This window comes from Ranitomeya variabilis, chromosome 2, assembly GCF_051348905.1.
Source record: "Ranitomeya variabilis isolate aRanVar5 chromosome 2, aRanVar5.hap1, whole genome shotgun sequence".
Lineage (NCBI taxonomy): Eukaryota > Metazoa > Chordata > Amphibia > Anura > Dendrobatidae > Ranitomeya > Ranitomeya variabilis.
Window position 1 is genome coordinate 373,180,748 of NC_135233.1, and position 23,916 is coordinate 373,204,663.

General features: G+C 42.5%; 1 protein-coding gene across 1 annotated transcript; it reads right to left on the reverse strand.

Moving 5' to 3' along the window:
• Positions 1-459: 459 nt before the first annotated feature.
• Positions 460-23,504, reverse strand: LOC143808946 (uncharacterized). Its single transcript, XM_077292122.1, has 17 exons — positions 23,462-23,504; positions 23,294-23,323; positions 22,776-22,805; positions 21,147-21,176; positions 20,563-20,592; positions 20,060-20,089; positions 19,584-19,613; positions 18,125-18,154; positions 16,873-16,902; positions 16,374-16,403; positions 15,908-15,937; positions 15,152-15,181; positions 13,179-13,208; positions 5,902-5,934; positions 2,496-2,531; positions 1,456-1,556; positions 460-1,323 (listed from the first exon to the last, which is right to left on the reverse strand). Exons 1-17 carry the CDS (start codon positions 23,502-23,504, stop codon positions 1,312-1,314), a joined length of 585 nt encoding a protein of 194 aa, XP_077148237.1. The 3' UTR covers positions 460-1,311.
• Between the last annotated feature and the right edge of the window lie 412 nt (positions 23,505-23,916).

Below are 23,916 nucleotides of genomic sequence, written 5' to 3' on the forward strand. Positions count from 1 at the left end.
CTCCAGAGACCGGCAGGACAGCTCCATAACAATGAGTAAGATGGATAAGATGCAGCGTTTGTCTTTACATACTGATTCAAGTATATTCTACCAAGTACTGCTCATATAAGAGGGTGGTGGCCTATTCTTGCACAGGGGCCCACCGGAGGATCCTCCCGTTCTCCTGTGGGCCAGTCCAGGCCTGGATGGATGCATAATACATGTCAAGCACTTTATTGTTACCCCTATTTCCTCTTGTTTTGTAAGCTTGTTGGCAGGGCACTCACTCCTCTTCGTATGCGCTGAATTATATGTTATTCTGTAATGTCTTATTTTGTTAGTACACATCTCTCCTGAATTGTAAAGTGCTGCAGAATACTGTACGTTCGTGCTATAGAAATACCAATGTATTATTATTGGACTTTACCTTGTAATATAAATTCACACATAAAATAAAACCAAACAAACACATTTCTGGTTAATGTATTTATTTTTGTGCTAGTCCATAAAGTACAAACCAATACGACAACACATAGTAAATCCAGTTACAACAGCTGTACATAGCTCATCTCTGTATACCAGTATACGAGTCTATGGCTCTCATAGAAATCACCATAAATAAATAAAAACCTGAAATAATTTATATATTACAAAGAATAACAGGAGGGAACAATGATATGGACAGAATATGATACCAAAAGGGGGTAAAACGTATAATAAATAGAGGCTACTCCCATCACAATGTGGTGGGAGGGTGGCAGGAACAGCAATACTGCACTGACAAACCACATAAAAAGGGTTAAATACGGGTGGTCTTATCACAATTGGTGGTCCTATTCCTTGTTATGTTTGCACTGGATCTGCCAAGGCTTTACATATCATAAGTCTGGAGTGAAAGTCATATAAATGGAGTTATGAGAATATGGGTAGGTTGGGACCATCCCACTAGAAAGGGAAGTCTAATTCTGAAATCAAAGTAGTGAAGATCCAAATCATCCATACTTGACTTTCACAGATGTGGCATGCTCTACTTGCAGCACTTGACACTCTTTGCCTGTTAAAATAAGTTTACGACCAGCCCAGTGCTACTGATTAAATCAGATCATTAGCAAGTGACAGTCTGAGTCCCTTGATCATTACCTCTGTGACCACTCAAGCAGGACAACTACTAACTGGATGGATAATTGTAGTAAATTATGGAAAAAAAGTGAGAACTGTGACATTGGGAAAAAACACACAGATCAACTGGGTATTTCCTGCTCTTCTTCGAATTAAGATGTAAAGAATAACTTCTTGCTGATGATGGTGGCTTTGTCCTAAGAAACCAAGTTCCTACAGGAGCACCTACGAAAGGAAATAGGGTGTAGATTAGGAGGCTGGACTTGTACATACTAATTTTGACTATCCGTAGAGGGTTGATCTGACTAGCGGCAGATATGACATGGTGCACACTTTGATGCCCAGTAAGCTACTTACGATGCTACATAGGAAACATATTCCAACAATAATGCCAATGCTACCGACTGCTGAGAAGAAAGCAATGAGTATAATGGCGTAGACTTTGAGTCCTGTAGATTCTGTAAGAAAATGTAGAGATATTTAATATGTGAATTTTTTTTTTTAAGTTGACTTACTAAAAACATAAAAATTCTCAAGCTAACAAGAAAGTACTGGAGGATCAGACTACAAGGGGTTTGTTTGTAGTCTGTCACCATGGAGACACAAAACGATAACAGGTTTTTCAGTAGGACAATTTCTAAAGTTGCTTTATTTTGTTACGTTTTTGATGACTTTTTTGGCAAACAAGGACATAAAATCATAAATTTAGTAAAAGTTGCTTATCATCCTGTGAGCCACGCCCCATTGGTAAAGACCATAAAAAGTAACACTAAATAAAATGACCTATATCTTTATAACAATATGGCGGATTAAACAAACAAACAAATCCCTTCCTCCAATACACATGGAAGCAGGGGGAATAAAATAAGATCAACTGGTCACTACAGACCAAGTGACAAGTCCTGTTTAAATGAATGTATTTGGGCTTTACAGATTTTTTTTGCAATCAGGATCCTTTAAAATGTTTGCACCATTCGCCTTCTATTGCCTCAGTATTGCCATGTCTAAAACTGACTGCAGATTGAGTTACCTGAGAATCCGTCAGTGAGCTCGTCTCTTATCTTCTTTCTTGTGGGCTCCTTTCAGCTTATTTGAGACCCCAGGAAAGTTAAGTTGAACTTTGTGGTCATAAATCAGCTAAGAGGACCGTAGAGGAACAAAGAGAAGTGTTACAAACTCCCTATCAGACTGAACTCACTTACGGTTTCTCAGTTAACTCATTCTGCAGATGGAAATGTGCAGGGAAACAAAGAGCCAAAATGGTGCAAAATTGTTAATGAACTCTTGGTTGCAAAATTTATGTTTAATCCAAAATACATACAATTAGTAAGAAAAAAAAATTCTCCTGAAGAAGTCTATATTCTCCTCAGCAATACCTCTATAATAAAGCTGCTTACCTGGTTCTGGTTGTTTGGTTGTAACTATAAGTGGCCCTGTAATGGGAAGAGGACATGAAGCTCACTGAATACGGTAGGTATGAATACATGAGAGCAGATCATAGGATCAGGTCTATAGACTAAAAAGCCTCTTTAAAGGAGTTTTACACTTAAAGAAAAATTTATTTGATGTAAATGATTGAATACTTATGAAAAAACAAACACAGATCCACGGGTCCAGGTCCAGCGCTGGTTCTCCACTATTGTTACAGTCTCAGCATCATTAACATCATGACTGCAGCCAACTGGTGAGACCAGTGATTGGCTGCAGCGGTGATGTGCTCTATATTAGGCCGGCGTCACACTGGCGAGTTTTACGGACGTATGAGCGCAGAAAATACACCCGTAAAATACGCATAACACACGGCCCAATGATTCTCTATGTCCCAGCTCCTATCTGCCGTATTTTACTGATCCGTATTATACGGTCTTCTACGGCCGTAGAAAATCGCAGCATGCTGCGTTTGTCACCGTATTGCGCAAAAAAATCGCCAATGAAAGTCTATGGGGGCGAGAAAAATACGGATTCCACACGGACCAGCAGTGTGACTTGCGAGAAATATTCAGTGGTGTTCTATAGAAAAGCCGGTAATTCAATACCTGGCTTTTCATTTCTCCTTCACAAACCCGACATGATATGAGACATGGTTTACATACAGTAAACCATCTCATATCCCTTTTTTTTTGCATATTCCACACTACTATTAGTAGTGTGTATGTGCAAAATTTGGGCGCTGTAGCTCGTAAAATAAAGGGTTAAATCGCGGAAAAAATTGGCGTGGGCTCCAGCGCAATTTTCTCCGCCAGAGCAGTAAAGCCAGTGACTGAGGGCAGATATTAATAGCCTAGAGAGGGTCCATGGTTATTGGCCCCCCCCCGGCTACAAACATCTGCCCCCAGCCACCCCAGAAAAGGCACATCTGGAAGATGCGCCTATTCTGGCACTTGGCCACTCTCTTCCCACTCCCGTGTAGCGGTGGGATATGGGGTAATGAAGGGTTAATGTCACCTTGCTATTGTAAGGTGACATTAAGCCAGATTAATAATGGAGAGGCGTCAATTATGACACCTATCCATTATTAATCCAATAGTACGAAATGGTTAATAAAACACACACACATTATTTACAAGTATTTTAATGAAATAAAGACACAGGTTGTTGTAATATTTTATTAGACTCTTAATCCACCTGAAGACCCTCGTTCCGTAACAAAGGAAAAATAAAAACTCAACAATATCTCATACCTCCCGTCGCTCAGGTCAAGTCCCACAAAGTAAATCCATCTGAAGGGGTTAAATCATTTTACAGCCAGGAGCTGTGCTAAGGCAGTGCTCGTGCCTGTAAAAACCCCGTGGAATGAATGGAAAGCAGGGTGACCTGTAGTTACCTTGAGTTGCGGTGAGTCGCCCTCTGCTGGATGTCCTCATATGAACTCGAGCGTGGGAACTTTTACCAGGCTCCAGTTCATGAGGACATCCAGCAGAGGGCGCATCACCGCAACTCAAGGTAACTACAGGTCATTCCCCTGCAATCCATTCATTCCCGGGGTTTACAGCCACGAGCAGTGCTTTAGGACAGCTCCTGGCTGTAAAATGATTTAACCCCTTCAGATGGATTTACTTCGTGGGACTTGACCTGAGCGACGGAAGGTATGAGATATTGTTGAGTTTTTATTTTTCCTTTGTTACAGAACGAGGGTCATCAGGTGGATTACCAGTATAATAAAATATTACAACAACCTGTGTCTTTATTTCATTAAAATACTTTAAAAAAATGTGTGTGTGTTTTATTAACCATTTCGTACTATTGGATTAATAATGGATAGGTGTCATAATTGACGCCTCTCCATTATTAATCTGGCTTAATGTCACCTTACAATAGCAAGGTGACATTAACCCTTCATTACCCCATATCCCACCGCTACACGGGAATGGGAAGAGAGTGGCCAAGTGCCAGAATAGGCGCATCTTCCAGATGTGCCTTTTCTGGGGTGGCTGGGGGCAGATGTTTTTAGCCACGGGGGGCCAATAACCATGGACCCTCTCTAGGCTATTAATATCTGCCCTCAGTCACTGGCTTTACCACTCTGGCGGAGAAAATTGCGCGGGAGCCCACGCCAATTTTTTCCGCCATTTAACCCTTTATTTTACAAGCTAGAGTGCCCACATTTTGCACATACACCTTACTAACATTAGTAGTGTGGAATATGCAAAAAAAAGGGATATGAGATGGTTTACTGTATGTAAACCATGTCTCATATCATGTCGGGTTTGGGAAGGAGAAAGAAAAAGCCGGCAACTGAATTACCGGCTTTTCACATATCTCGCGCTGAATTAAATATAAATACAGTATATATATATATATATATATATATATATATATATATATATATATATGTGTGTCTCAATGACATATATATATATATATATATATATATATATATATATATATACTGTATATATGTTTTAACGAACATTTGAGCACATAAATCCATTAGATGTCGGTTTTGCAAGCCTGCGAGAAAATATCGCAGTACTGATGCCATACGGATTACATACGGAGGATGCCATGCGCAAAATACGCTGCCACACCCTGCCTACTGATGACATACGGATCACTATTTTGGGAACATTTCTGCGTATTACGGCCGTAATAAACGGACCGTATTTACATACGCTGAGTGTGACGCCGGCCTTAGTGACATCACCCATGCAGCAAAAACACAGAGATTGGAGCAGTGGCAAAGAGCCAGCACTAGACCTGGGGAAGGTGAGTACTATATGTGTTCATTTTTTTTACAAATATTTTATTTTTTTTTAAATGGAAAACCCCTTTTAAAGAGGAGCTTTCACCAATTTTTTTGTGTTGAACTGGACTGACCAGCAACAGAGCGGAATAATTTTTTTTTTTTTAATTTCACCTCTTTGATGCGGAGATATCAGCAATCAAATTATTTGACACCTAATGAGTTAAACTTTGTTAAGTCCAAGTAGGTGTTATCCAATAGCAACTCATATAGGGAGAAGTACACGCTCCCAGTGAAAACTATCTGATGACACCCACAATAGTTATCTCATTAGGTGCCAAATACTTAGATTTTTAATATCTCCTCCATGGAGAAGCAAAATAAAAAAATTGTTTTATTCCACTCTACAGCCTCTGTTACACTGTTTCCAGTTCAACGTGAAAAATTTGGGGTGAAAGGGCCACATAAGTGGAGAGAAAAGGAGCGACAATCACATTGGGTACAACAAGATGGCGCTCAGTAGTCACTTTAGTCCTTTGACTAATAGATAATGGACTCATTATTCCCATTGTGATGGGTGGACCCGCTCTACCCCATATTGATATTGAGTAAGTTCTTACTTGCTGATGATGGCCGCTGTGTCACTGTTGTTCCTATTAGAATAAAATTAAATAATATTTATATGGACGCTATTCAACACTATCGAATCCTTCATGCCATTGTTCGATGTTTTATAACATATAAATATATATTTGCCATTTGGAGCAAGCACAACAACAATTGTAAGCCCTGTTCTAAATTCTGCCAAAAACGGCCCCTTTAAATTAAGAAATTTGCATAAGCCATGCCCTTTTGTGTTTAGCAATTTTATTGTTAAAGGTCCCAAAGGTCTCTTCTACCTCTGCATCTCGATAGCAACGTTCCTGGATCATGCTTGCAAACATCTACTGCTGTCATTTCAGGTATGTCCTAGATATAACATGCCTCATTTTTCTTGGCCATGCCCCTTGCGAAACCCCTAGAATTTGGGACTAGACCCTGTGACTCCTGATCACGGAGCAACTAAGAGTCACACACAAGGACCCTTCCAGAAACTTTGGCCTCCGGGAGGTTTCAGCAGGGCCCAGGAGATTTGCCAACTTTTCCCCTTTTCCATGAACCTGCAGAACATTCTTGAAGAGTTGGGAAGTAGAAGAACCTGGAGGACAATTCCAGAACCTGGACCTGGAATCCAGGACACCACGGATAAGTGGAATCAATTGCAAAAGTCATCAGTTCACTGGTTTCTAGGGACATCACTATCTAAGGATAAGTGTGAGGACTGTGACCGGCTCCAAATACTGCTGCAAAATGAGTCATTGGGATATTGAACAAGTCGTGTCTTCAGCAGATCCACCCATGACATTTGTTATTCAAGAACATCGTCTTCTTGCGGCTGGGTGTGAGCTGTGACTCAGGTTCCCTAACCTCCATCCTAAAACCATTAAGTAAATCATTTACTTGTCCATTCTGCCATATTGCTTCCTGCTGAACATGCAGGTGATCATAACCACCATTCATAGGCCACACTATGGAAGCTCTACTTGGTTAGCACTGTTCATGGATGGGGACACTATCTGCTTGGCACTGTTTATGGGGAAACTCTCTGGTTGACACTGATTATAGATGAACTCTCTGGTATTATTTATGAGCGATGTTGTATGGCTGACTCCAGAGGCGTAGCTAGGGGTTCAGCTCAGGGGTGAGGAACATGTGAGTGGGCCCCTAACAGGCGGACATATCATTAGTGCAAACTATGTGGCAGCACATGGGCCCAAGAGTTAAGGGGGCCATTTCTACCTCTAAATAAGGTGCAATTTTGTATTTTTAGAAGTTCTTGGGCTGCAAAGGGCACATATATTGTTCTTGCACATGGGCCCTTTTCTGTCTGTGTCTGCCTGTGGCCCTTAACCAGGTAACCATGATTGTAACTACGGTGGGTATAGGGGAACCTCAGGAGATGACCGCACTGTTACTGAAAATAAATCTCTATACAATGACCAGCATTGATATTACCGCCATACGGTAATACCATATAGTGGTAGATCCCAGTCCTGCATGACATAGAGAGATCACAGTACAGTTATAGATGGTGACTTACAGAGGACGTTCTTTTCGGTGGAGCCATTCAGTTTTCCCATCTTTTCCACCTGGCCCAGACTGACAAACTGTGTATACTATTACTTCAACATTATTCAGTCACGGCTCTGTGTATAGAGCGTGGCGGCTGTAACTGATGCCCCGGGACAGACTGACAGTCGGTACAGCACTATCTGCCACCCAATAGTTAGGCTTCAATGCTTCGTCAGTGCCTACTTAATATTTAGGAGTCCCCCTATGTACAGTAATAATGGCCCCAGCATCGCTGATGAGAGCAGGAGGTCATGTGACGATTTTCTTCTATTGAGAGAAGTCAAACTTGTCTAGTCAACACATGCAAATAGCAAACGTGGTCGCATGACCGCCTGATCACACCAGTGGTCTTGGGGTCTCATGACGGCAGGCGCACCCCATCATGATTTGGCAGTCTGTAGAGTGACTGCAGACAATTATCCCAAGCCTTTAATAACTTAAAGGGAACCTGTCACCCCCCCAGGGCCTATTAAGGTAAAAGAGCCCCCTTCTTCAGCACTAAGGCTGCATTCTGTGAAGGTGGCTCTTATGTTTTTTATCCCTAATAACGCTGAAATATTCACTTTTATAAATTGCGCGCCATACCAGTATTGAGTCCGGGGGTACGTTTTCTCCCCCTGACTCAGCCGCCTCGCAGCCGTCCATCATCCCACCGAGCACTGCCTCCTCTCTGTCTTGTGCCGTCACCGGCGCTCTGCAATTATTTCTCGGGCATGCGCAGTGCGCGCTGCCCTGGAACTTATATCAAGTGATGTAAGTAGATTGCACCTGTGCACAGCGCCAGATTCCCAGCCCCGCAGTGTGAATAAATCATAACACACTGCAGGGCGGGATCTCGTTCCTCCGCTACACGCAGGCGCGATATCAGTACATCAGCTGACGTCAGTTCCAGGGCAGCGCACACGGCGCATGCCCGAAAAATGAGGCATCGGCGCCCGGTGGGATGATGGACGGCGGGGAGGCGGTTGTGTCCGGGGACAAAAGACGTACCCCCCCAGACTCAATACAGGTATGGCACGCAATTTATAAAAGTGAATGTTTCAGCGTTATTAGGGATAAAAAACATAAGAGCCACCTTCACAGAATGCAGCCTTAGTGCTGCTGAAGGTGGCTGGCTCTATTACCTTAATAGGCTGTGTGGGGGGGGGGGGGAGTGACAGGTTCCCTTTAATAATTTAATTATAAGCAATGTATTCTTATCACATAGAATGCAGCCCGTGGTTACTGTATTGTTATACTTGTTAGGGGGCAGACAGACGGACGTATTTCTCATGTGAGGATCGCATCGCAATCCTCGGACTGACCGTCGGCTCTCCTGATCTGAGGCTGACAGTTGCATAGTAATCCATCACGCTGTCACGCTTATGTCAGGAGAGGTGTCAGGGCCAGTCCGAGGATTGCAATGCGATCCTCGCATGAGTTATACAGTGTCTGTCTGCGCCCTTATGCTAATACTTATCCTTGTTATAGCAATATTAACCTTCTTTGCTATGCTTGTTGTACTAATACTAATAAAAGACCCAGCTCGCAATAATAAAAAGCCCCCGACCTCCCCATCTCCAGCCCCCAAGACAGCAACTATTAGGGTATGTTTCCTCGGGGTGTATTGCTTGGGTTTTTGCTGGGGATTGGACGCTGTGTACATCCGTAGCGTTGAAACCGCAGCTTCCAGATGTTACAGCATAGTGGAGTGGATTTTATGAAATCATATCTCCACTATGCGTACATAGACGCAGGTGGCAGACCTGCGTAACCGGACATGTGGTGCGTTTTCTAGACAGCAGCATGTCTATTTCATACCTCCCAACCATCCCGGATCCAGTGGGAGTGTCCCGATTTTGACAGTCAGCCCCGCGATCCCGGGCGGGACATTAGTTGTCCCGCACTGGTTGGGACGTGTGGGCGGCACCTGAGCAAGGTTTGTTGTTGTTTTTTTTTTTTTTTTTATAAAAGCTGGGTCACCTCCTGACCGACCCCGCCCGCCTCCCACCCACCCTCCTTGAAGACGATACTCACCCTGCTCCTGCGATGCCTGGTCTCAGCTTCTGCAGCGCTCCTGAATGAGCGGTCACGTTGTACCGCTCATTAAGGTCATGAATATGCGCATATTCATGACCTTAATGAGCGGTACAACGTGACCGCTCACGCAGGGAGAAGGTGCTGCGCCGGGAGTCGGGACAGAGCGAGAGGGATGTCGGCGCGGCCACGCGGTGAGGAACAGGTAAGTATGAGGGACGGGGGGACAGGGTAGGGGGGATGAAGGAGGACGGTAAGCCGCGCCATTCAAGATGGGAGCGGGGGGTGGGGTGGGGTGGAGAGATGAGCCATGCATACAGGGGGGAAATATGAGTCATGCATACAGGAGGTGGGGGGGAATATGAGCCATGCATACAGGAGGGGGAAATATGAGCCATGCATACAGGAGGGGGGGAATATGAGCCATGCATACAGGGGGGGAGGAATATGTGCCATGCATACAGGAGGGGGAAATATGAGCCATGCATACAGGGGGGAATATGAGCCATGCATACAGGAGGGGGGGTCATTATACAGTATTAAGCATCATGTGGGATCATTATATAGTATGGAGAACTGTGTGGCCATTATACAATATGGAGCATCATGTGTGGCCGTTATACAGTATGGAGCATCATGTTGGCCCATTATACCGTATGGAGCATCACGTGGGGCCAGTACATTGTACGCAGCATCATTTGGGGCCATTATACAGTATGGAGCGTCATGTGTGGCCATTATACAGTATGCAGCATCATGTTGGCCCATTATACTGTATGGAGCATCACGTGGGGCCAGTACATTGTACGCAGCATCATTTGGGGCCATTATACAGTATGGAGCGTCATGTATGGCCATTATACAGTCTATGAATAGGATGCGGTGATTCCACCTGTGTTCAATGAATATATGCGGAATCACCACGCGTACAACAGGGGGCAGCGTTTTGGGCGGAGCGGGGTATCTGCTGCATCCAAAGCGCTGCCAATACACCTCGAGGACACATACCCTCACATATGATGGAGTTCATATCTCATCACATTAAACAGTATAATAATAATCACCCAGCCCTCACAATACCCTCAAACTCTCCCATTCACCCCCCACAGTACCCTGTCCCCCTCCCACAATACCACCATCCTCTCATTCACCCCCACAGTGCCCTGTCCCCCTGCACACCCACAATAACCCCCGTTTCACATTTACCCCACAGTGCCCTGTCCTCCTCTCCCACTTCAGCCCCCACAATACCACAATCCTCTCACATTCACCCCCACAGTGACCATGATATGCCTAAATCGAATTACTCTAATAAATTCCATCCCCACTTACTGATGAAGTTTTCAGGCAGACAGTGAGGAGAACCAGGAAGTGTCCAGATAGATGAGGGGAGGGCGGCACTAGGACCCAGCGTGCACACACTGCACAGCCAGAAAGGAACTGCAGCTCCTGCTGCCAGCCCGGAAGAGGTGAGACCACATTGCACTCTGCACGGAGGGAGGCTCTGCAGCCGGCATTGTGCTGCTCTCTCCCTGACACCTCAGACTCGGCAGTGGATCTCCCGGTGGGCCCCTTCAGGTGACAGGGCCCGGGGCAATGGCCCCCTCTGCCCCCCCAGTAGACTCTAAATATATTTGCGTTCTCTGCCTGAAACTGTTTAAAGGGGCACTGTCTGGTTGAAACCGATAATAGATGCACTCACTGCTGGTAGATTGGACGGCAGTGTCATGGTCACAAGTTCAGTTAGCAGGAAATGGATAGCATTGTAGCAGAGGGGTGAAAGAGAGATCACTGGGCTGATGTGCCAATTTATCATTGGGACCTTTCCACCCAAATTGGACAATCCCTTTAAGCAGTGAGCTACAACCACTCCTATGACCGCTGTGTCTCCCAAATGTTAGTGTGATAAGTAATAAGAGATCTCTTCTGATTTTTAGGATGACTTTCCCATCTCTCGTGTGATGAAATCCTGAGTCATGTCCAGCGAATGTTACATTGTTACTTGGAATTCACGCCCTGAATGATCAAGTCATCGACAGGTCTGTGCATGACGGCAGCTTCTGCAGGATATCAGAGGAACAGTAAGGCCGGTTTCACACGTCAGTGGCTCCGGTACGTGTGGTGTCAGTTCTCTCACGTACCGGAGACACTGACACACGTAGACACATTAAAATCAATGTGTCTCTGCAGATGTCAGCGTGTTTTCACAGACCGTGTGTCCATGTGCAAAACACGGAGACATGTCAGTGTTTGTGGGAGCGCACGGATCACACGGACCCATTAAAGTCAATGGGTCCGTGTAAAACACGTACCGCACATGGATGCTGTCCGTGTGCCGTCCGTGTGCAGTGCAGGAGACAGCGCTACAGTAAGCGCTGTCCCCCCAGCTTGTGGTGCTGAAGCCACCATTCATTTCTTCTCTCCAGCGAACGCTGCTGGGAAGAAGGAATGAATTCCGGCTTCAGCACCAGATGCAGGGGACAGCGCTTATCTCTAGCGCTGTCTCCTGCACGGTCTGTGTGGTACCCAGTCGGCACACGGGCGGCACACGGCTGCTGCACGTGTGCCACACTGATGTGCCACGTGAGCACACGGACACATAACTCCGGTACCGATTTTTCCGGTACCGGAATTATCTGGACGTGTGGGACAGGCCTAAAATAGGATGACTATCACCCTGCTTTCAAAGACCTCTGGACTGTAAATAGGACCCTCATCTATCAGCCAGAGCAGAAAAGAACTACAAACATTTTCTCTCACTCTGGAGGACTCAGCATTGCACTGATTTCATTGAACGTGTGTAATGCTTCATCACACCTGCGGAGGCACTGAAGAGAAGTTCAGCAGTTAAAACTGGATTTCCCCATCGATCACAGCTGATCACTGGAGGTCACAGCAGCTGGATAACCTGTGATTTTCCAAAGACCTTATTAAAAAATAGGGATTGTACTGTATAATGGAAAATACCCTTTAATATAATTTCATAGGCATGGATTGACTCCCCTATCTGAACTGACCCTTATAAGACATATGAAAGTCAAGTGTAAAAACACACATATGCATTAGATTCAATTTACTAAACAACATTGATATTGGCAATTTTTGTGCCATTTTAGCCCTTACCAAACACCACTTGGGACCAACCACTTGTGGGCAGGGTTTTTGCGTTTGTGACATCTGAAAATTTAGTACTGTACTGTAATCGTAATGTACTGTACTATTTAGTACTGTACTGTAATCGTAATGGTCATGGCAAAATAGTTACTCTATTTTATCTGGCATTTCCAGGAGAATCTGGCTCTGAAGGAAGCCTCCCGCACAGATGTGAATGTCTTAATGAATTGTATAGTAGATCTATGCTTCATCATTATAGTATTCGCTCATTACAAGGACAGCCCATTGATTTCAGTAAGGACTGTGTAATGCCTTCTCCGCCGGGGGAGCTGCAGGGAAATCCATTTAAATTGTAAATGAAATGGTAAATCTATACTTCATTGTTTCTAATAAATACATTTATGAGGATAGTCATGATTGGACACCCCTTGCTCTTTTCCTTTATTATAACAGATCGATCACACGGGTCCCAACACTCAGATCTCTGTCGTGGTCTGACAGTTCAAAACACAACATCCACTTTAATAGAAAATTTGAATGGAATGTGTCCAATGACATCTCTGTGTAAATAAACCTAATTTATCTAATAACTGACCTGTACCAGGAGAAGCAGAGACTGTTGTGCCTAGAAAATAAACATAAGAGAGAATTAATGGGGTGTCTCATTTAAAACTCCATAGGGCATACTAAGATACAGTGGGGCAAAAAAGTATTTAGTCAGCAATAGTGCAAGTTCCACCACTTAAAAAGATGAGAGGCCTCTGTAATTTACATCATAGGTAGACCTCAACTATGGGAGACAAACTGAGAAAAAAAAATCCAGAAAATCACATTGTCTGTTTTTTTATCATTTTATTTGCATATTATGGTGGAAAATAAGTATTTGGTCAGAAACAAACAATCAAGATTTCTGGCTCTCACAGACCTGTAACTTCTTCTTTAAGAGTCTCCTCTTTCCTCCCCTCATTACCTGTAGTAATGGCACCTGTTTAAACTTGTTATCAGTATAAAAAGACACCTGTGCACACCCTCAAACAGTCTGACTCCAAACTCCACTATGGTGAAGACCAAAGAGCTGTCAAAGGACACCAGAAACAAAATTGTAGCCCTGCACCAGGCTGGGAAGACTGAATCTGCAATAGCCAACCAGCTTGGAGTGAAGAAATCAACAGTGGGAGCAATAATTAGAACATGGAAGACATTCAAGACCACTGATAATCACCCTCGATCTGGGGCTCCACGCAAAATCCCACCCCGTGGGGTCAGAATGATCACAAGAACAGTGAGCAAAAATCCCAGAACCACGCGCGGGGGACCTAGTGAATGAACTGCAGAGAGCTGGGACCAATGTAACAAGGCCTACCATAAGTAACACACTACGCCACCATGGACTCAGATCCTGCAGTACCAGACGTGTCCCACTGCTTAAGCCAGTACATGTCCGGGCCCGTCTGAAATTTGCTAGAGAGCATTTGGATGATCCAGAGGAGTTTTGGGAGAATGTCCTATGGTCTGATGAAACCAAACTGGAACTGTTTGGTAGAAACACAACTTGTCGTGTTTGGAGGAAAAAGAATACTGAGTTGCATCCATCAAACACCATACCTACTGTAAAGCATGGTGGTGGAAACATCATGCTTTGGGGCTGTTTCTCTGAAAAGAGGCCAGGACGACTGATCCGGGTACATGAAAGAATGAATGGGGCCATGTATCGTGAGATTTTGAGTGCAAACCTCCTTCCATCAGCAAGGGCATTGAAGATGAAACGTGGCTGGGTCTTTCAACATGACAATGATCCAAAGCACACCGCCAGGGCAACGAAGGAGTGGCTTCGTAAGAAGCATTTCAAGGTCCTGGAGTGGCCTAGCCAGTCTCCAGATCTCAACCCTATAGAAAACCTTTGGAGGGAGTTGAAAGTCCGTGTTGCCAAGCGAAAAGCCAAAAACATCACTGCTCTAGAGGAGATCTGCATGGAGGAATGGGCCAACATACCAACAACAGTGTGTGGCAACCTGGTGAAGACTTACAAAAAACGTTTGACCTCTGTCATTGCCAACAAAGGATATTTTACAAAGTATTGAGATGAAATTTTGTTTCTGACCAAATACTTATTTTCCACCATAATATGCAAATAAAATGTTAAAAAAACAGACAATGTGATTTTCTGGATTTTTTTTCTCAGTTTGTCTCCCATAGTTGAGGTCTACCTATGATGTAAATTACAGACGCCTCTCATCTTTTTAAGTGGTGGAGCTTGCACTATTGCTGACTGACTAAATACTTTTTTGCCCCACTGTATGTAACAAAGAGCGACTTTCACTCTGGAAGACTCGGCACATTTGTGTTTTACACAGGCAGCCCATTGAATTCAATAAGAATTATGTAATGCCTTATTTCCCCTGCGGGGGCGCTACAGTTGAATTAGTCAATTCAGAATACAACTGATCCCTGTAACCAGTTTGTTTTCTAGAAATTTTTGCACTTTATACAGAATAGTAGGAGAAAAGAGGTTTGTAAAAATGTAGTATTATTATTGACTATTACTAGAAATTGATGGTAGGGACTGACCTGTATTTGGTGAAGTAGAAACTGTTGTTCCTGGAAAATAAATAGAAGGAGAAAATGTATGGGGAATATAAAATCCACAGGAAATTTGGAGATAATAAAGAGCGGTCCCTCATTCAGGATCCTCAGCTAGTAGTTAGAGTTTTCTAGAGGACCGGGCACATCCAATCATTACAAAGATATCTCATTGATTTCAATAAAAACTGTGTAATGCTTTATTTCTCCTCTGGAGGCACTGTAGGGAAATTTAACATTGCTTCTGGGTCCTCATAGGTGCTAGAACAGGTCTAGACCCAGGCGGCCGTACGCCACGTTCTGGGGATCTCGGAAATATACACGATGCACGGCTAGGACGTATAGTATCTCCATAACTTCTTATGGAAGCATAGCTGACTCAACAAAACAGTTTGACCACATGGCCAGCAAGCCTTCTGTTCTGCTCTGAGCTGACTCAAGGTGTGAGATCTGTCACTCATAGCCTTTGGGGCTTACCCCCTGCTGAGCTAGCTGCACACTGAAGGGGGCTTTATAATCCCATGCCAGATAGGAAACTAAGGATTGGAATTAAATTATTTTTCCAATATTCTACACACCACCCTTTTCCCCTAATCCAACAGATTGATCACACAGGTCCCAACAATCAGACCTCTGTCGTGAGCTGACAGTTAAAAACTAGACTTCCCCTTTAATAGAAAATATGAGTGGAATATGTCCAATGACTTCTGTGTTTAGATAACCTGAAATTATATAATGACTGACCTGTACCAGGAGAAGTAGAGACTGTTGTGCCTGGAAAATAAAGATAAGAGAATTAATGCAGTGCCTTTTTTAAATCACCACTGGGAAGACTGAGATAATAAAGAGAGATCCCCATTCAGAATGATCATTTATTAGACAGAATATGTATTTTTTTCACTCTGAAAGGCCGGGCCCATTTGTGCATTAAAAAGACAGTCCATTGGTTTAAAAAGAATTGTGTAATGCCTTATTTCCCCTGTGGGGGCACTGCAGTTGAATTAGACAATTCAGATTACAGCTGATCGCTGTTATTTTCTTGTTATTAATGTACTGTCTAGAATTTGGTTTAACAGAAAAAGGATAAGGAGGAGAAAATCTTTAATGACAGAACCAGATCAAATCTTAAGCAGATTTGTAGGAGAATAGAGGTCTTGAAGCATTTAGTACTATCACTGACCATTACTAGAAATTGATGTTAAGGACTGACCTGTATTAGGAGAAGTAGAGACTGTTGCGCCTGGAAAATAAATAAAAGGAGAAAATTAATTGGGTATATGAAGTATATAAAATCCACATGAAATCCAGATATTAATAAAGAGCGGTCCCTCATTCATTATCCTAATTTATTAGTTAGATCATTATGGAGGACCGGGCGCATCCATTCATTACAAAGACAGATCATTGATTTCAATAAGAGCTGTGTAATGCCTTACTTCTCCTGTGGGGGAGCTGCAGGGAAATCAGTGTAAATTGTAAAAAAGTATAGTTTTATAGTTTTGTGATACATGCATTTATGGGGATAGGCATCTTTGGACACCCCCTACCCTCTTACTATGTTAGAACAGATCGATCACTATGGTCCTAACACTCAGATCTTTGTTGTGAGCTGACAATCCAAAACTGGACATCCCCTTTAATGCAAAAATTGACTGGAATATGTCCAATGACTTATATGAGTAAATAACCCTAATTTTGCAATGACTGACCTGTACCAGGAGGAGTGGAGACTGTTGTGCCTGGAAAATAAAGATTAGAGAAATTTAATGGAGTTTCTGGTTTTAGGGTACCGTCTCACTATACGATTTACCAACGATCACGACCTGCGATACGACCTGGCCGTGATCGTTGGTAAGTCGTTGTGTGGTCGCTGGAGAGCTGTCACACAGACCGCTCTCCAGTGACCAACGATGCCGAGGTTCGCTGGTAACCAGGGTAAACATCGGGTTACTAAGCGCAGGGCCGCGCTTAGTAACCCGATGTTTACCGTGGTTACCAGCGTAAAAGTAAAAAAAACCAAACCGTACATACTCACCATCTGATGTCCGTCAGGTCCCTTGCCGTCTGCTTCCTGCTCTGACTGAGTGCCGCCGTACAGTGAGAGCAGAGTGCAGCGGCGACGTCACCGCTGTGATCTGCTCTCACTTTCTGGCCGGCAGACAGTCAGAGCGGGAAGCGGACGGCAAGGGACCTGACGGACATCAGATGGTGAGTATGTACGTTTTTTTTTTTTTTTACTTTTACGCTGGTAACCATGGTAAACATCGGGTTACTAAGCGCGGCCCTGCGCTTAGTAACCCGATGTTTACCCTGGTTACAAGCGATCGCATCGCTGGATCGCTGTCACACACAACGATCCAGCGATGACAGCGGGAGATCCAGCGACGAAAGAAAGTTTCAAACGATCTGCTACGACGTACGATTCACAGCAGGGTCCCTGATCGCAGTAGCGTGTCAGACACAGCGATATCGTAACGATATCGCTAGAACGTCACGAATCGTGCCGTCGTAGCGATGAAAATGCCACTGTGTGACGGTACCCTTAGACTCCATAATGAATACTGAGATAATAAAGAGGGAGCCCCCATTGTGAGTTATCATCTATTAGCTAGAGGATGTAATAAAGAGCGCCATTCACTCTGGGGGACTGGGCACATTTGTGCGTTACACACACAGCCATCTTATTTACATAAGAATTGTGTAATGCCTTATTTCCCCTGCGGGGGCACTGCAGTTCAATTATACAATTCAGAACACAGCTGATCGCTGAGGATCCTTGTGGATCGATCCCTGTGATCAGTTTATTGTCTATAACATTTTTTATATATCAAAAAATTAAGATAAAGATCTTTTCTAACAACAGAACCAGAAGAATTCAGATGAATCTTATTCAGATTTATAGGAAAAAAAAGGTCTGGAAGAATTTCTTAGTATTACTAGTAATTGATAGTAAGGACTGACCTGTATTTGGCGAAGTAGAAACTGTTGTGCCTAGAAAATAAATAAAAAGAGAAAATTAATGGGGCATATAAAATTCATAGGAATTCCAGAGATAAAAAAAACAGTGGTCTTTCATCCAGGATCCTCAGCTATTAGTTAGAGCGTTCTAGAGGACCGGGCACATCCGTTTATTACAGAGACAATGTATTGATATCAATAATAGCTGTGTAATGCCTCCTCCTATGGGGGCTTTGTGATAACGAGAGAAGAGAGAGAGGATTCAAAAAGATCTAAACAAACTGGAACTGTGGGCAGCAACTAGCAGAATGGTATTACACAGGGAGAAATGCAAAGTCCTACATCTGGAAAAGAAAAATTAAAAAAAGCATATACAGAATGGGAGGAATAGAATTAAGAAACAGCACATGCGAAAAAGACTTGGGTATACTAATAGATCACAGACTGCACATGAGTCAACAGTGTGATGCAGCAGCAAAAAGGGCAAACATAATTCAGGGTTGCGTTAACAGAAGCATAGAGTCTAGATAACATGAAGTCATTATTGCCCTCTACTCCTGTTTGGTCACACCTCATCTGGAATACTGTGTCCAGTTCTGGGCACCATATTTAAAAAAAAAGATATGAACAAAGTGGAGCAAGTATGAGGATAGTTTTCTTTGGACATCCCCCACCTGTGAAGGATGACACCAGGGAGATCACACACAGAATCCCCTGCTGCCATCACATATGACAAACCTACACCTCACCACCCAGCGTATTACGTCAGCAAGATCACGTGGTCTCTTCCCTTGCAGCAATGTGATATTCCGCACCCCTTGGGGATCAATCACACGAGTCCCAACACTTAGACCTTTGATGTGAGCTGACACTTCAAAGCTGAACAACCCATTTAATAGAAAATCTGAAATATGTGCGTAAATAACCCTAATTTATCTAATGACTGACCTGTACTAGGAGAAGAGACTGTTGTGCCTTTAAAATAAAGATAAGAAAGAATTAATGGGACGTCTGGTTTACAACTCTGTAGGGAATACTGAGATCATAAAGAGGGATCCCCCATTCAGAATCCTGATCTATTGGCTAGAGAATGTAACAAAGAACGCTTTTCACGCTGGAGGTCCGGGCACATTTTTGTATTACACAGACAGGCAACTGATTTCAATAAAAATTGTGTAATGCCGTATTTCCCCTGCGGGGGCACTGCAGTTGAATTAGACAATTCAGATTACAGCTGATTGCTGGAGATCCTTGTGGAAGGAGGAGTTTATTGTCTGAAAATTTGTGATCAGTTTATGGTCTAGAATTTTTTTTTATATGAAAAAAATAAGATAGATAACTTCTTTAAGAACAGAACCAGAAGAATTCGGATGAATCTTAAGCAGATTTGTAGGAGAATAGAGGTCTTGAAAAATTTAGTACTATGACTGACCATTACTAGAAATTGATAGTAAGGACTGACCTGTGTTAGGAGAAGTAGAAACTGTTGTGCCTGGAAAATTAACAGAAGAAAATTAATGGGGTATATGAAGTATATAAAATCCACAGGAAATCCAGATATTAATAAAGAGAAGTCCCTCATTTATTATCCTAATTTATTAGTTACAGCATTATAGAGGCCCATTAATTTCAATAAGAGCTGTGTAATGCCTTACTGCTCCTGTGGGGGAGCTGTAGGTAAATCAGTATAAATTGTAATTGATAAAATGTATACTCCATCATTATAGTTTTGTGATACATGCATTTATGGGGATAGCCATCTTTGGACACCCCCTACCCTTTTCCTATGTTAGAATGGATCAGTACAATGGTTCCAAAACTCGACCTCTGTCGTGAGCTGACAGTTCAAAACTGGACATCCCCTTTAATAAAAAATTTGAGTGGAATACGTCCAATGACTTAAGTGAGTAAATAACCCTAATTTTTGCAATGACTGACCTGTACCAGGAGAAGTGGAGACTGTTGTGCCTGCAAAATAAAGATAGGAGAGAATTAATAGGGCGTCTCGTTTAGAACTCTAGAGTTAATACTGGGATAGTAAATCGGGATCCCCCATTCAAAATCCTCCTCTATTAGCTGGAGAATGTAATAAAGAGCAACATTCATTCTGGAGGACTGGGCACATTTGTGCGTTACACACACAGCCCACTAATTTAAATAAGAATTGTGTGATTTCTTATTTCCCCTGCGGGGGCACTGCAGTTCAAATAGACTATTCAGAATACAGCTGATCGCTGAGGATCCTTGTGGATCAATCGCTGTGATCAATTTATTGTCTATAAAAAAAATTTCATTCATCAAAAGATTAAGATAAATGTCTTCTCTAGCAACAAAACCAGAAGAATCCAGATGAATTTTATTCAGATTTATAGGAAGACAGAGCTCTGGAAGAATGTCTTAGTATCACTACACAGTTTTAGAAAATCATAGTGAGGACTGACCTGTATTTGGTGAAGTAGAAACTGTTGTGCCTGGAAAATAAATAAAAAGAGAAAATTAATGGGGCATATAATATCCATAGGAAATCCGCAAATAATAAACAGTGGTCTCTCATTCAGGATCCTCAGCTATTAGTTAGAGAGTTATAGAGAATCGGACACATCCGTTCATTACAGAGACAACCTATTGATATCAATAATAGCTGTTTAATGCCTCCTTTCTCCTACAGGGGGCTTTGCAATGACGAGAGAAGAGAGAGGATTCAAAATTATCTAAATAAACTGGAACTGTGGGCAGCAACTAGCAGAATGGTTTTAAACAGGAAGAAAATCCTACATCTGGATAAGAAAAATAAAAAAAGCATATACAGAATGGGAGGAATAGAACTAAGAAACAGCACGTGTGAAAAAGACTTGAGAATGCTAATAGATCACGGACTGAACATGAGTCAACAGTGTGATGCAGCAGCAAAAAAGCAAACACAATTTTGGGTTGCATTAACAGAAGCATAGAGTCTAGATCACATGAAGTCATTATCCCCTATGAATTATGAGTGTAAATAACTCTAATTTATCCAATGACTGACCTGTACCTGGAGAAGTGGACACTGTTGTGCCTGGAAAATAAAGATAAGAGAGAATAAATTGGGTGTCTGGTTTACAACTCTGTAAGGAATACTGAGTTCATAACTAGGGATTCCCCATTCACAAGCCTCATCTATTGGCCAGAGAATGTAACACAAGCACATTTTACTCTGGAGGACTGGGCACATTTGTGCATAACACAGACAACCCACTGATTTCAATAAGAATTGTGTACTGCCTTTTTTTCCCCGTGGGGCCACTGCAGTTGAATTAGATAATTCAGATCGCTGGAGATCCTTGTGGAAGGATAAGTTTATTGTCTATAGACTTTTTTCTTAATATATAACATATAAGATGGAGAACTTCTTAACACAACCAGAAGTATCCAGATGAATCTTAAGCAGATTTGTAGGAGAATAGAGGTCTTGAAGAATTTAGTACTATCACTGACCATTACTAGAAATTAATAATAAGGACTGACCTGTATCCCCTTACATCTGCAGCTAGAAAGTCAAAAACCTATGAAAGATCAGAATTCCTTTTTGGATGCTGAAAGGGCAGGGGTTATGGCACCATTGGATTCATCTGGGCCACTGCTATGTGTTAAGACCAAACACAGCTTTGCTATCTGGTTTCTACTGGCTGGTCTATGTAAATCCATACCCCTGGGTACTAGAACAGGTCTAGACCTAGGCAGTCATACGCCATGTTCTTGGGATCTTGGAAATATACACGATGTACGGCTAGGACGTATAGTGTCTCCATAACTCCTTATGGCATCACAGCTGACTCAACAAAGCAATTTTCGCCACATGGTATCCACATGGCCAGCAAGCCTTCTGTTCTCTGAGCTGACTGAAGGTGTGAGATCTGTCACTCATAGCCTTTGGGGCTTACCCCCTGCTGAGCTAGCTGCACACTGAAGGGGGCTTTATAATCCCATGCCAGATAGGAAACAAAGGATTGGAATCACATTTTATCACCAATGTTCTTCACACCACCCTTTTCCCCTATTTGAAAAGATCGATCACACAGATTCCAACACTCAGACCTCTGTTATGAGCGGACAGATAAAAACTGTGGAATATGGCCAATAACTTCTGTGTTTGGATGACCTGAAATTATCTAATGACTGACCTGTACCAGGAGAAGTAGAGACTGTTGTGCCTGGAAAGTAAAGATAACAGAGAATTAATTAGGTGCCTTTTTTAAACAACAAAAGGGAATACTGAGATAATAAAGAGAGATTCGCTATTCAGAATGATAATTTATTAGACAGAAAATGTACCAAAAAGCGCGTTTCACACTGGAGGACTAGGCTCACTTGTGTATTAAAAAGACAGTCCATTGATTTAAAAAATAATTATGCAATGCCTTATTACCCCTGTGGGGGCGCTGCAGTTGAATTAGACAATTCAGATCACAGCTTATTGCTGGAGATCCTTGCGTAAGGATAAGTTTATTGTCTAGAAATTTGTGATCAGTTTATGGCGTAGAATTTTTTTTATATAAAAAAACAACAGAACCAGAAGAATTCAGATAAATCTTAAGCAGATTTGTAGGAGAATAGAGGTCTTGAAGAATTTAGTACTATCACTGACCATTACTAAGAATTGATAGTAAGGACTGACCTGTATTAGGAGAAGTAGAGACTGTTGTGCCTGGAAAATAAATAAAAAGAGAAAATTAATTGGGTATATGAAATATATTAAATCCACAGGAAATCCGGATATAAATAAAGAGGTCCCCCATGCATTATCCTAATTTATTAGTTAGAGCCTTCTAGAGGACCAGGCGCATCCATTCATTACAAAGGCGGCCCATTGATTTCAATAATAGCTGTGTAATGCCTTACTTCTCCTGTGGGGGAGCTGCAGGGAAATCAGTGTAAATTGTAAATGAGATTAAACATTAAATGTATACTCTATCATTATAGTTTTGTGATGCATGCATTTATGGGGATAGCCATCTTTGGACACCCGCTACCCTCTTCCTATGTTAGAACAGATCGATCACAGTGGTCCTAACACTCAGAAATCTGTCGTGAGCTGGAAGTTTAAAACTGGACATCCCCTTTAATAGAAAATTGGAGTGGAATATATCCCATGACTTATGTGAGTAAATAATTCTAATTTTTGTAATGACTGACCTGTACCAGGAGAAGTAGAGACTATTGTGCCTAGAAAATAAAGATAAGAGAGAATTAATGGGGTGTCTGATTTAACACTCCATAGGGAATACTGAGATCATAAAGAGGGATCCCCCATTGCCAATCTTCATCTATTAGCCAGAGTATGCAGCAAGGAGCAACTTTTACTCTGGAGGATCGGGCACAGTTGTGCGTTACACAGACAGTCCATTGATCTAAATAAGAATTGTGTAATGCCTTATTTCTCCTGTGGGGGCACTGCAGTTGTATTAGACAATTCAGATTACAGCTGTTCGCTGGTGTTTTCTTGTTATCAATTTATCATCTAGAATTTTTTTTAACATAAAAATATTAAGATGGAGAATATCTGTAATAACACAACCAGAAAAATCCAGACAAATCTTACTCAGACTTGTAGGAAAATAGAAGTGTAGAAGAATCTAATACTATCATTGACCATTACTAGAAATTGATGTTAAGGACTGACCTGTACCAGGAGAAGTAGTGACTGTTGTGGCTGGAAAGTAAAGATAACAGAGATTTAAAGGGGCATCTGGGTTAAAGCTCCATAGGGGATACAGAGATAATAAAGAGGGATCCCCTGTTAAGAATCCTCATCTATT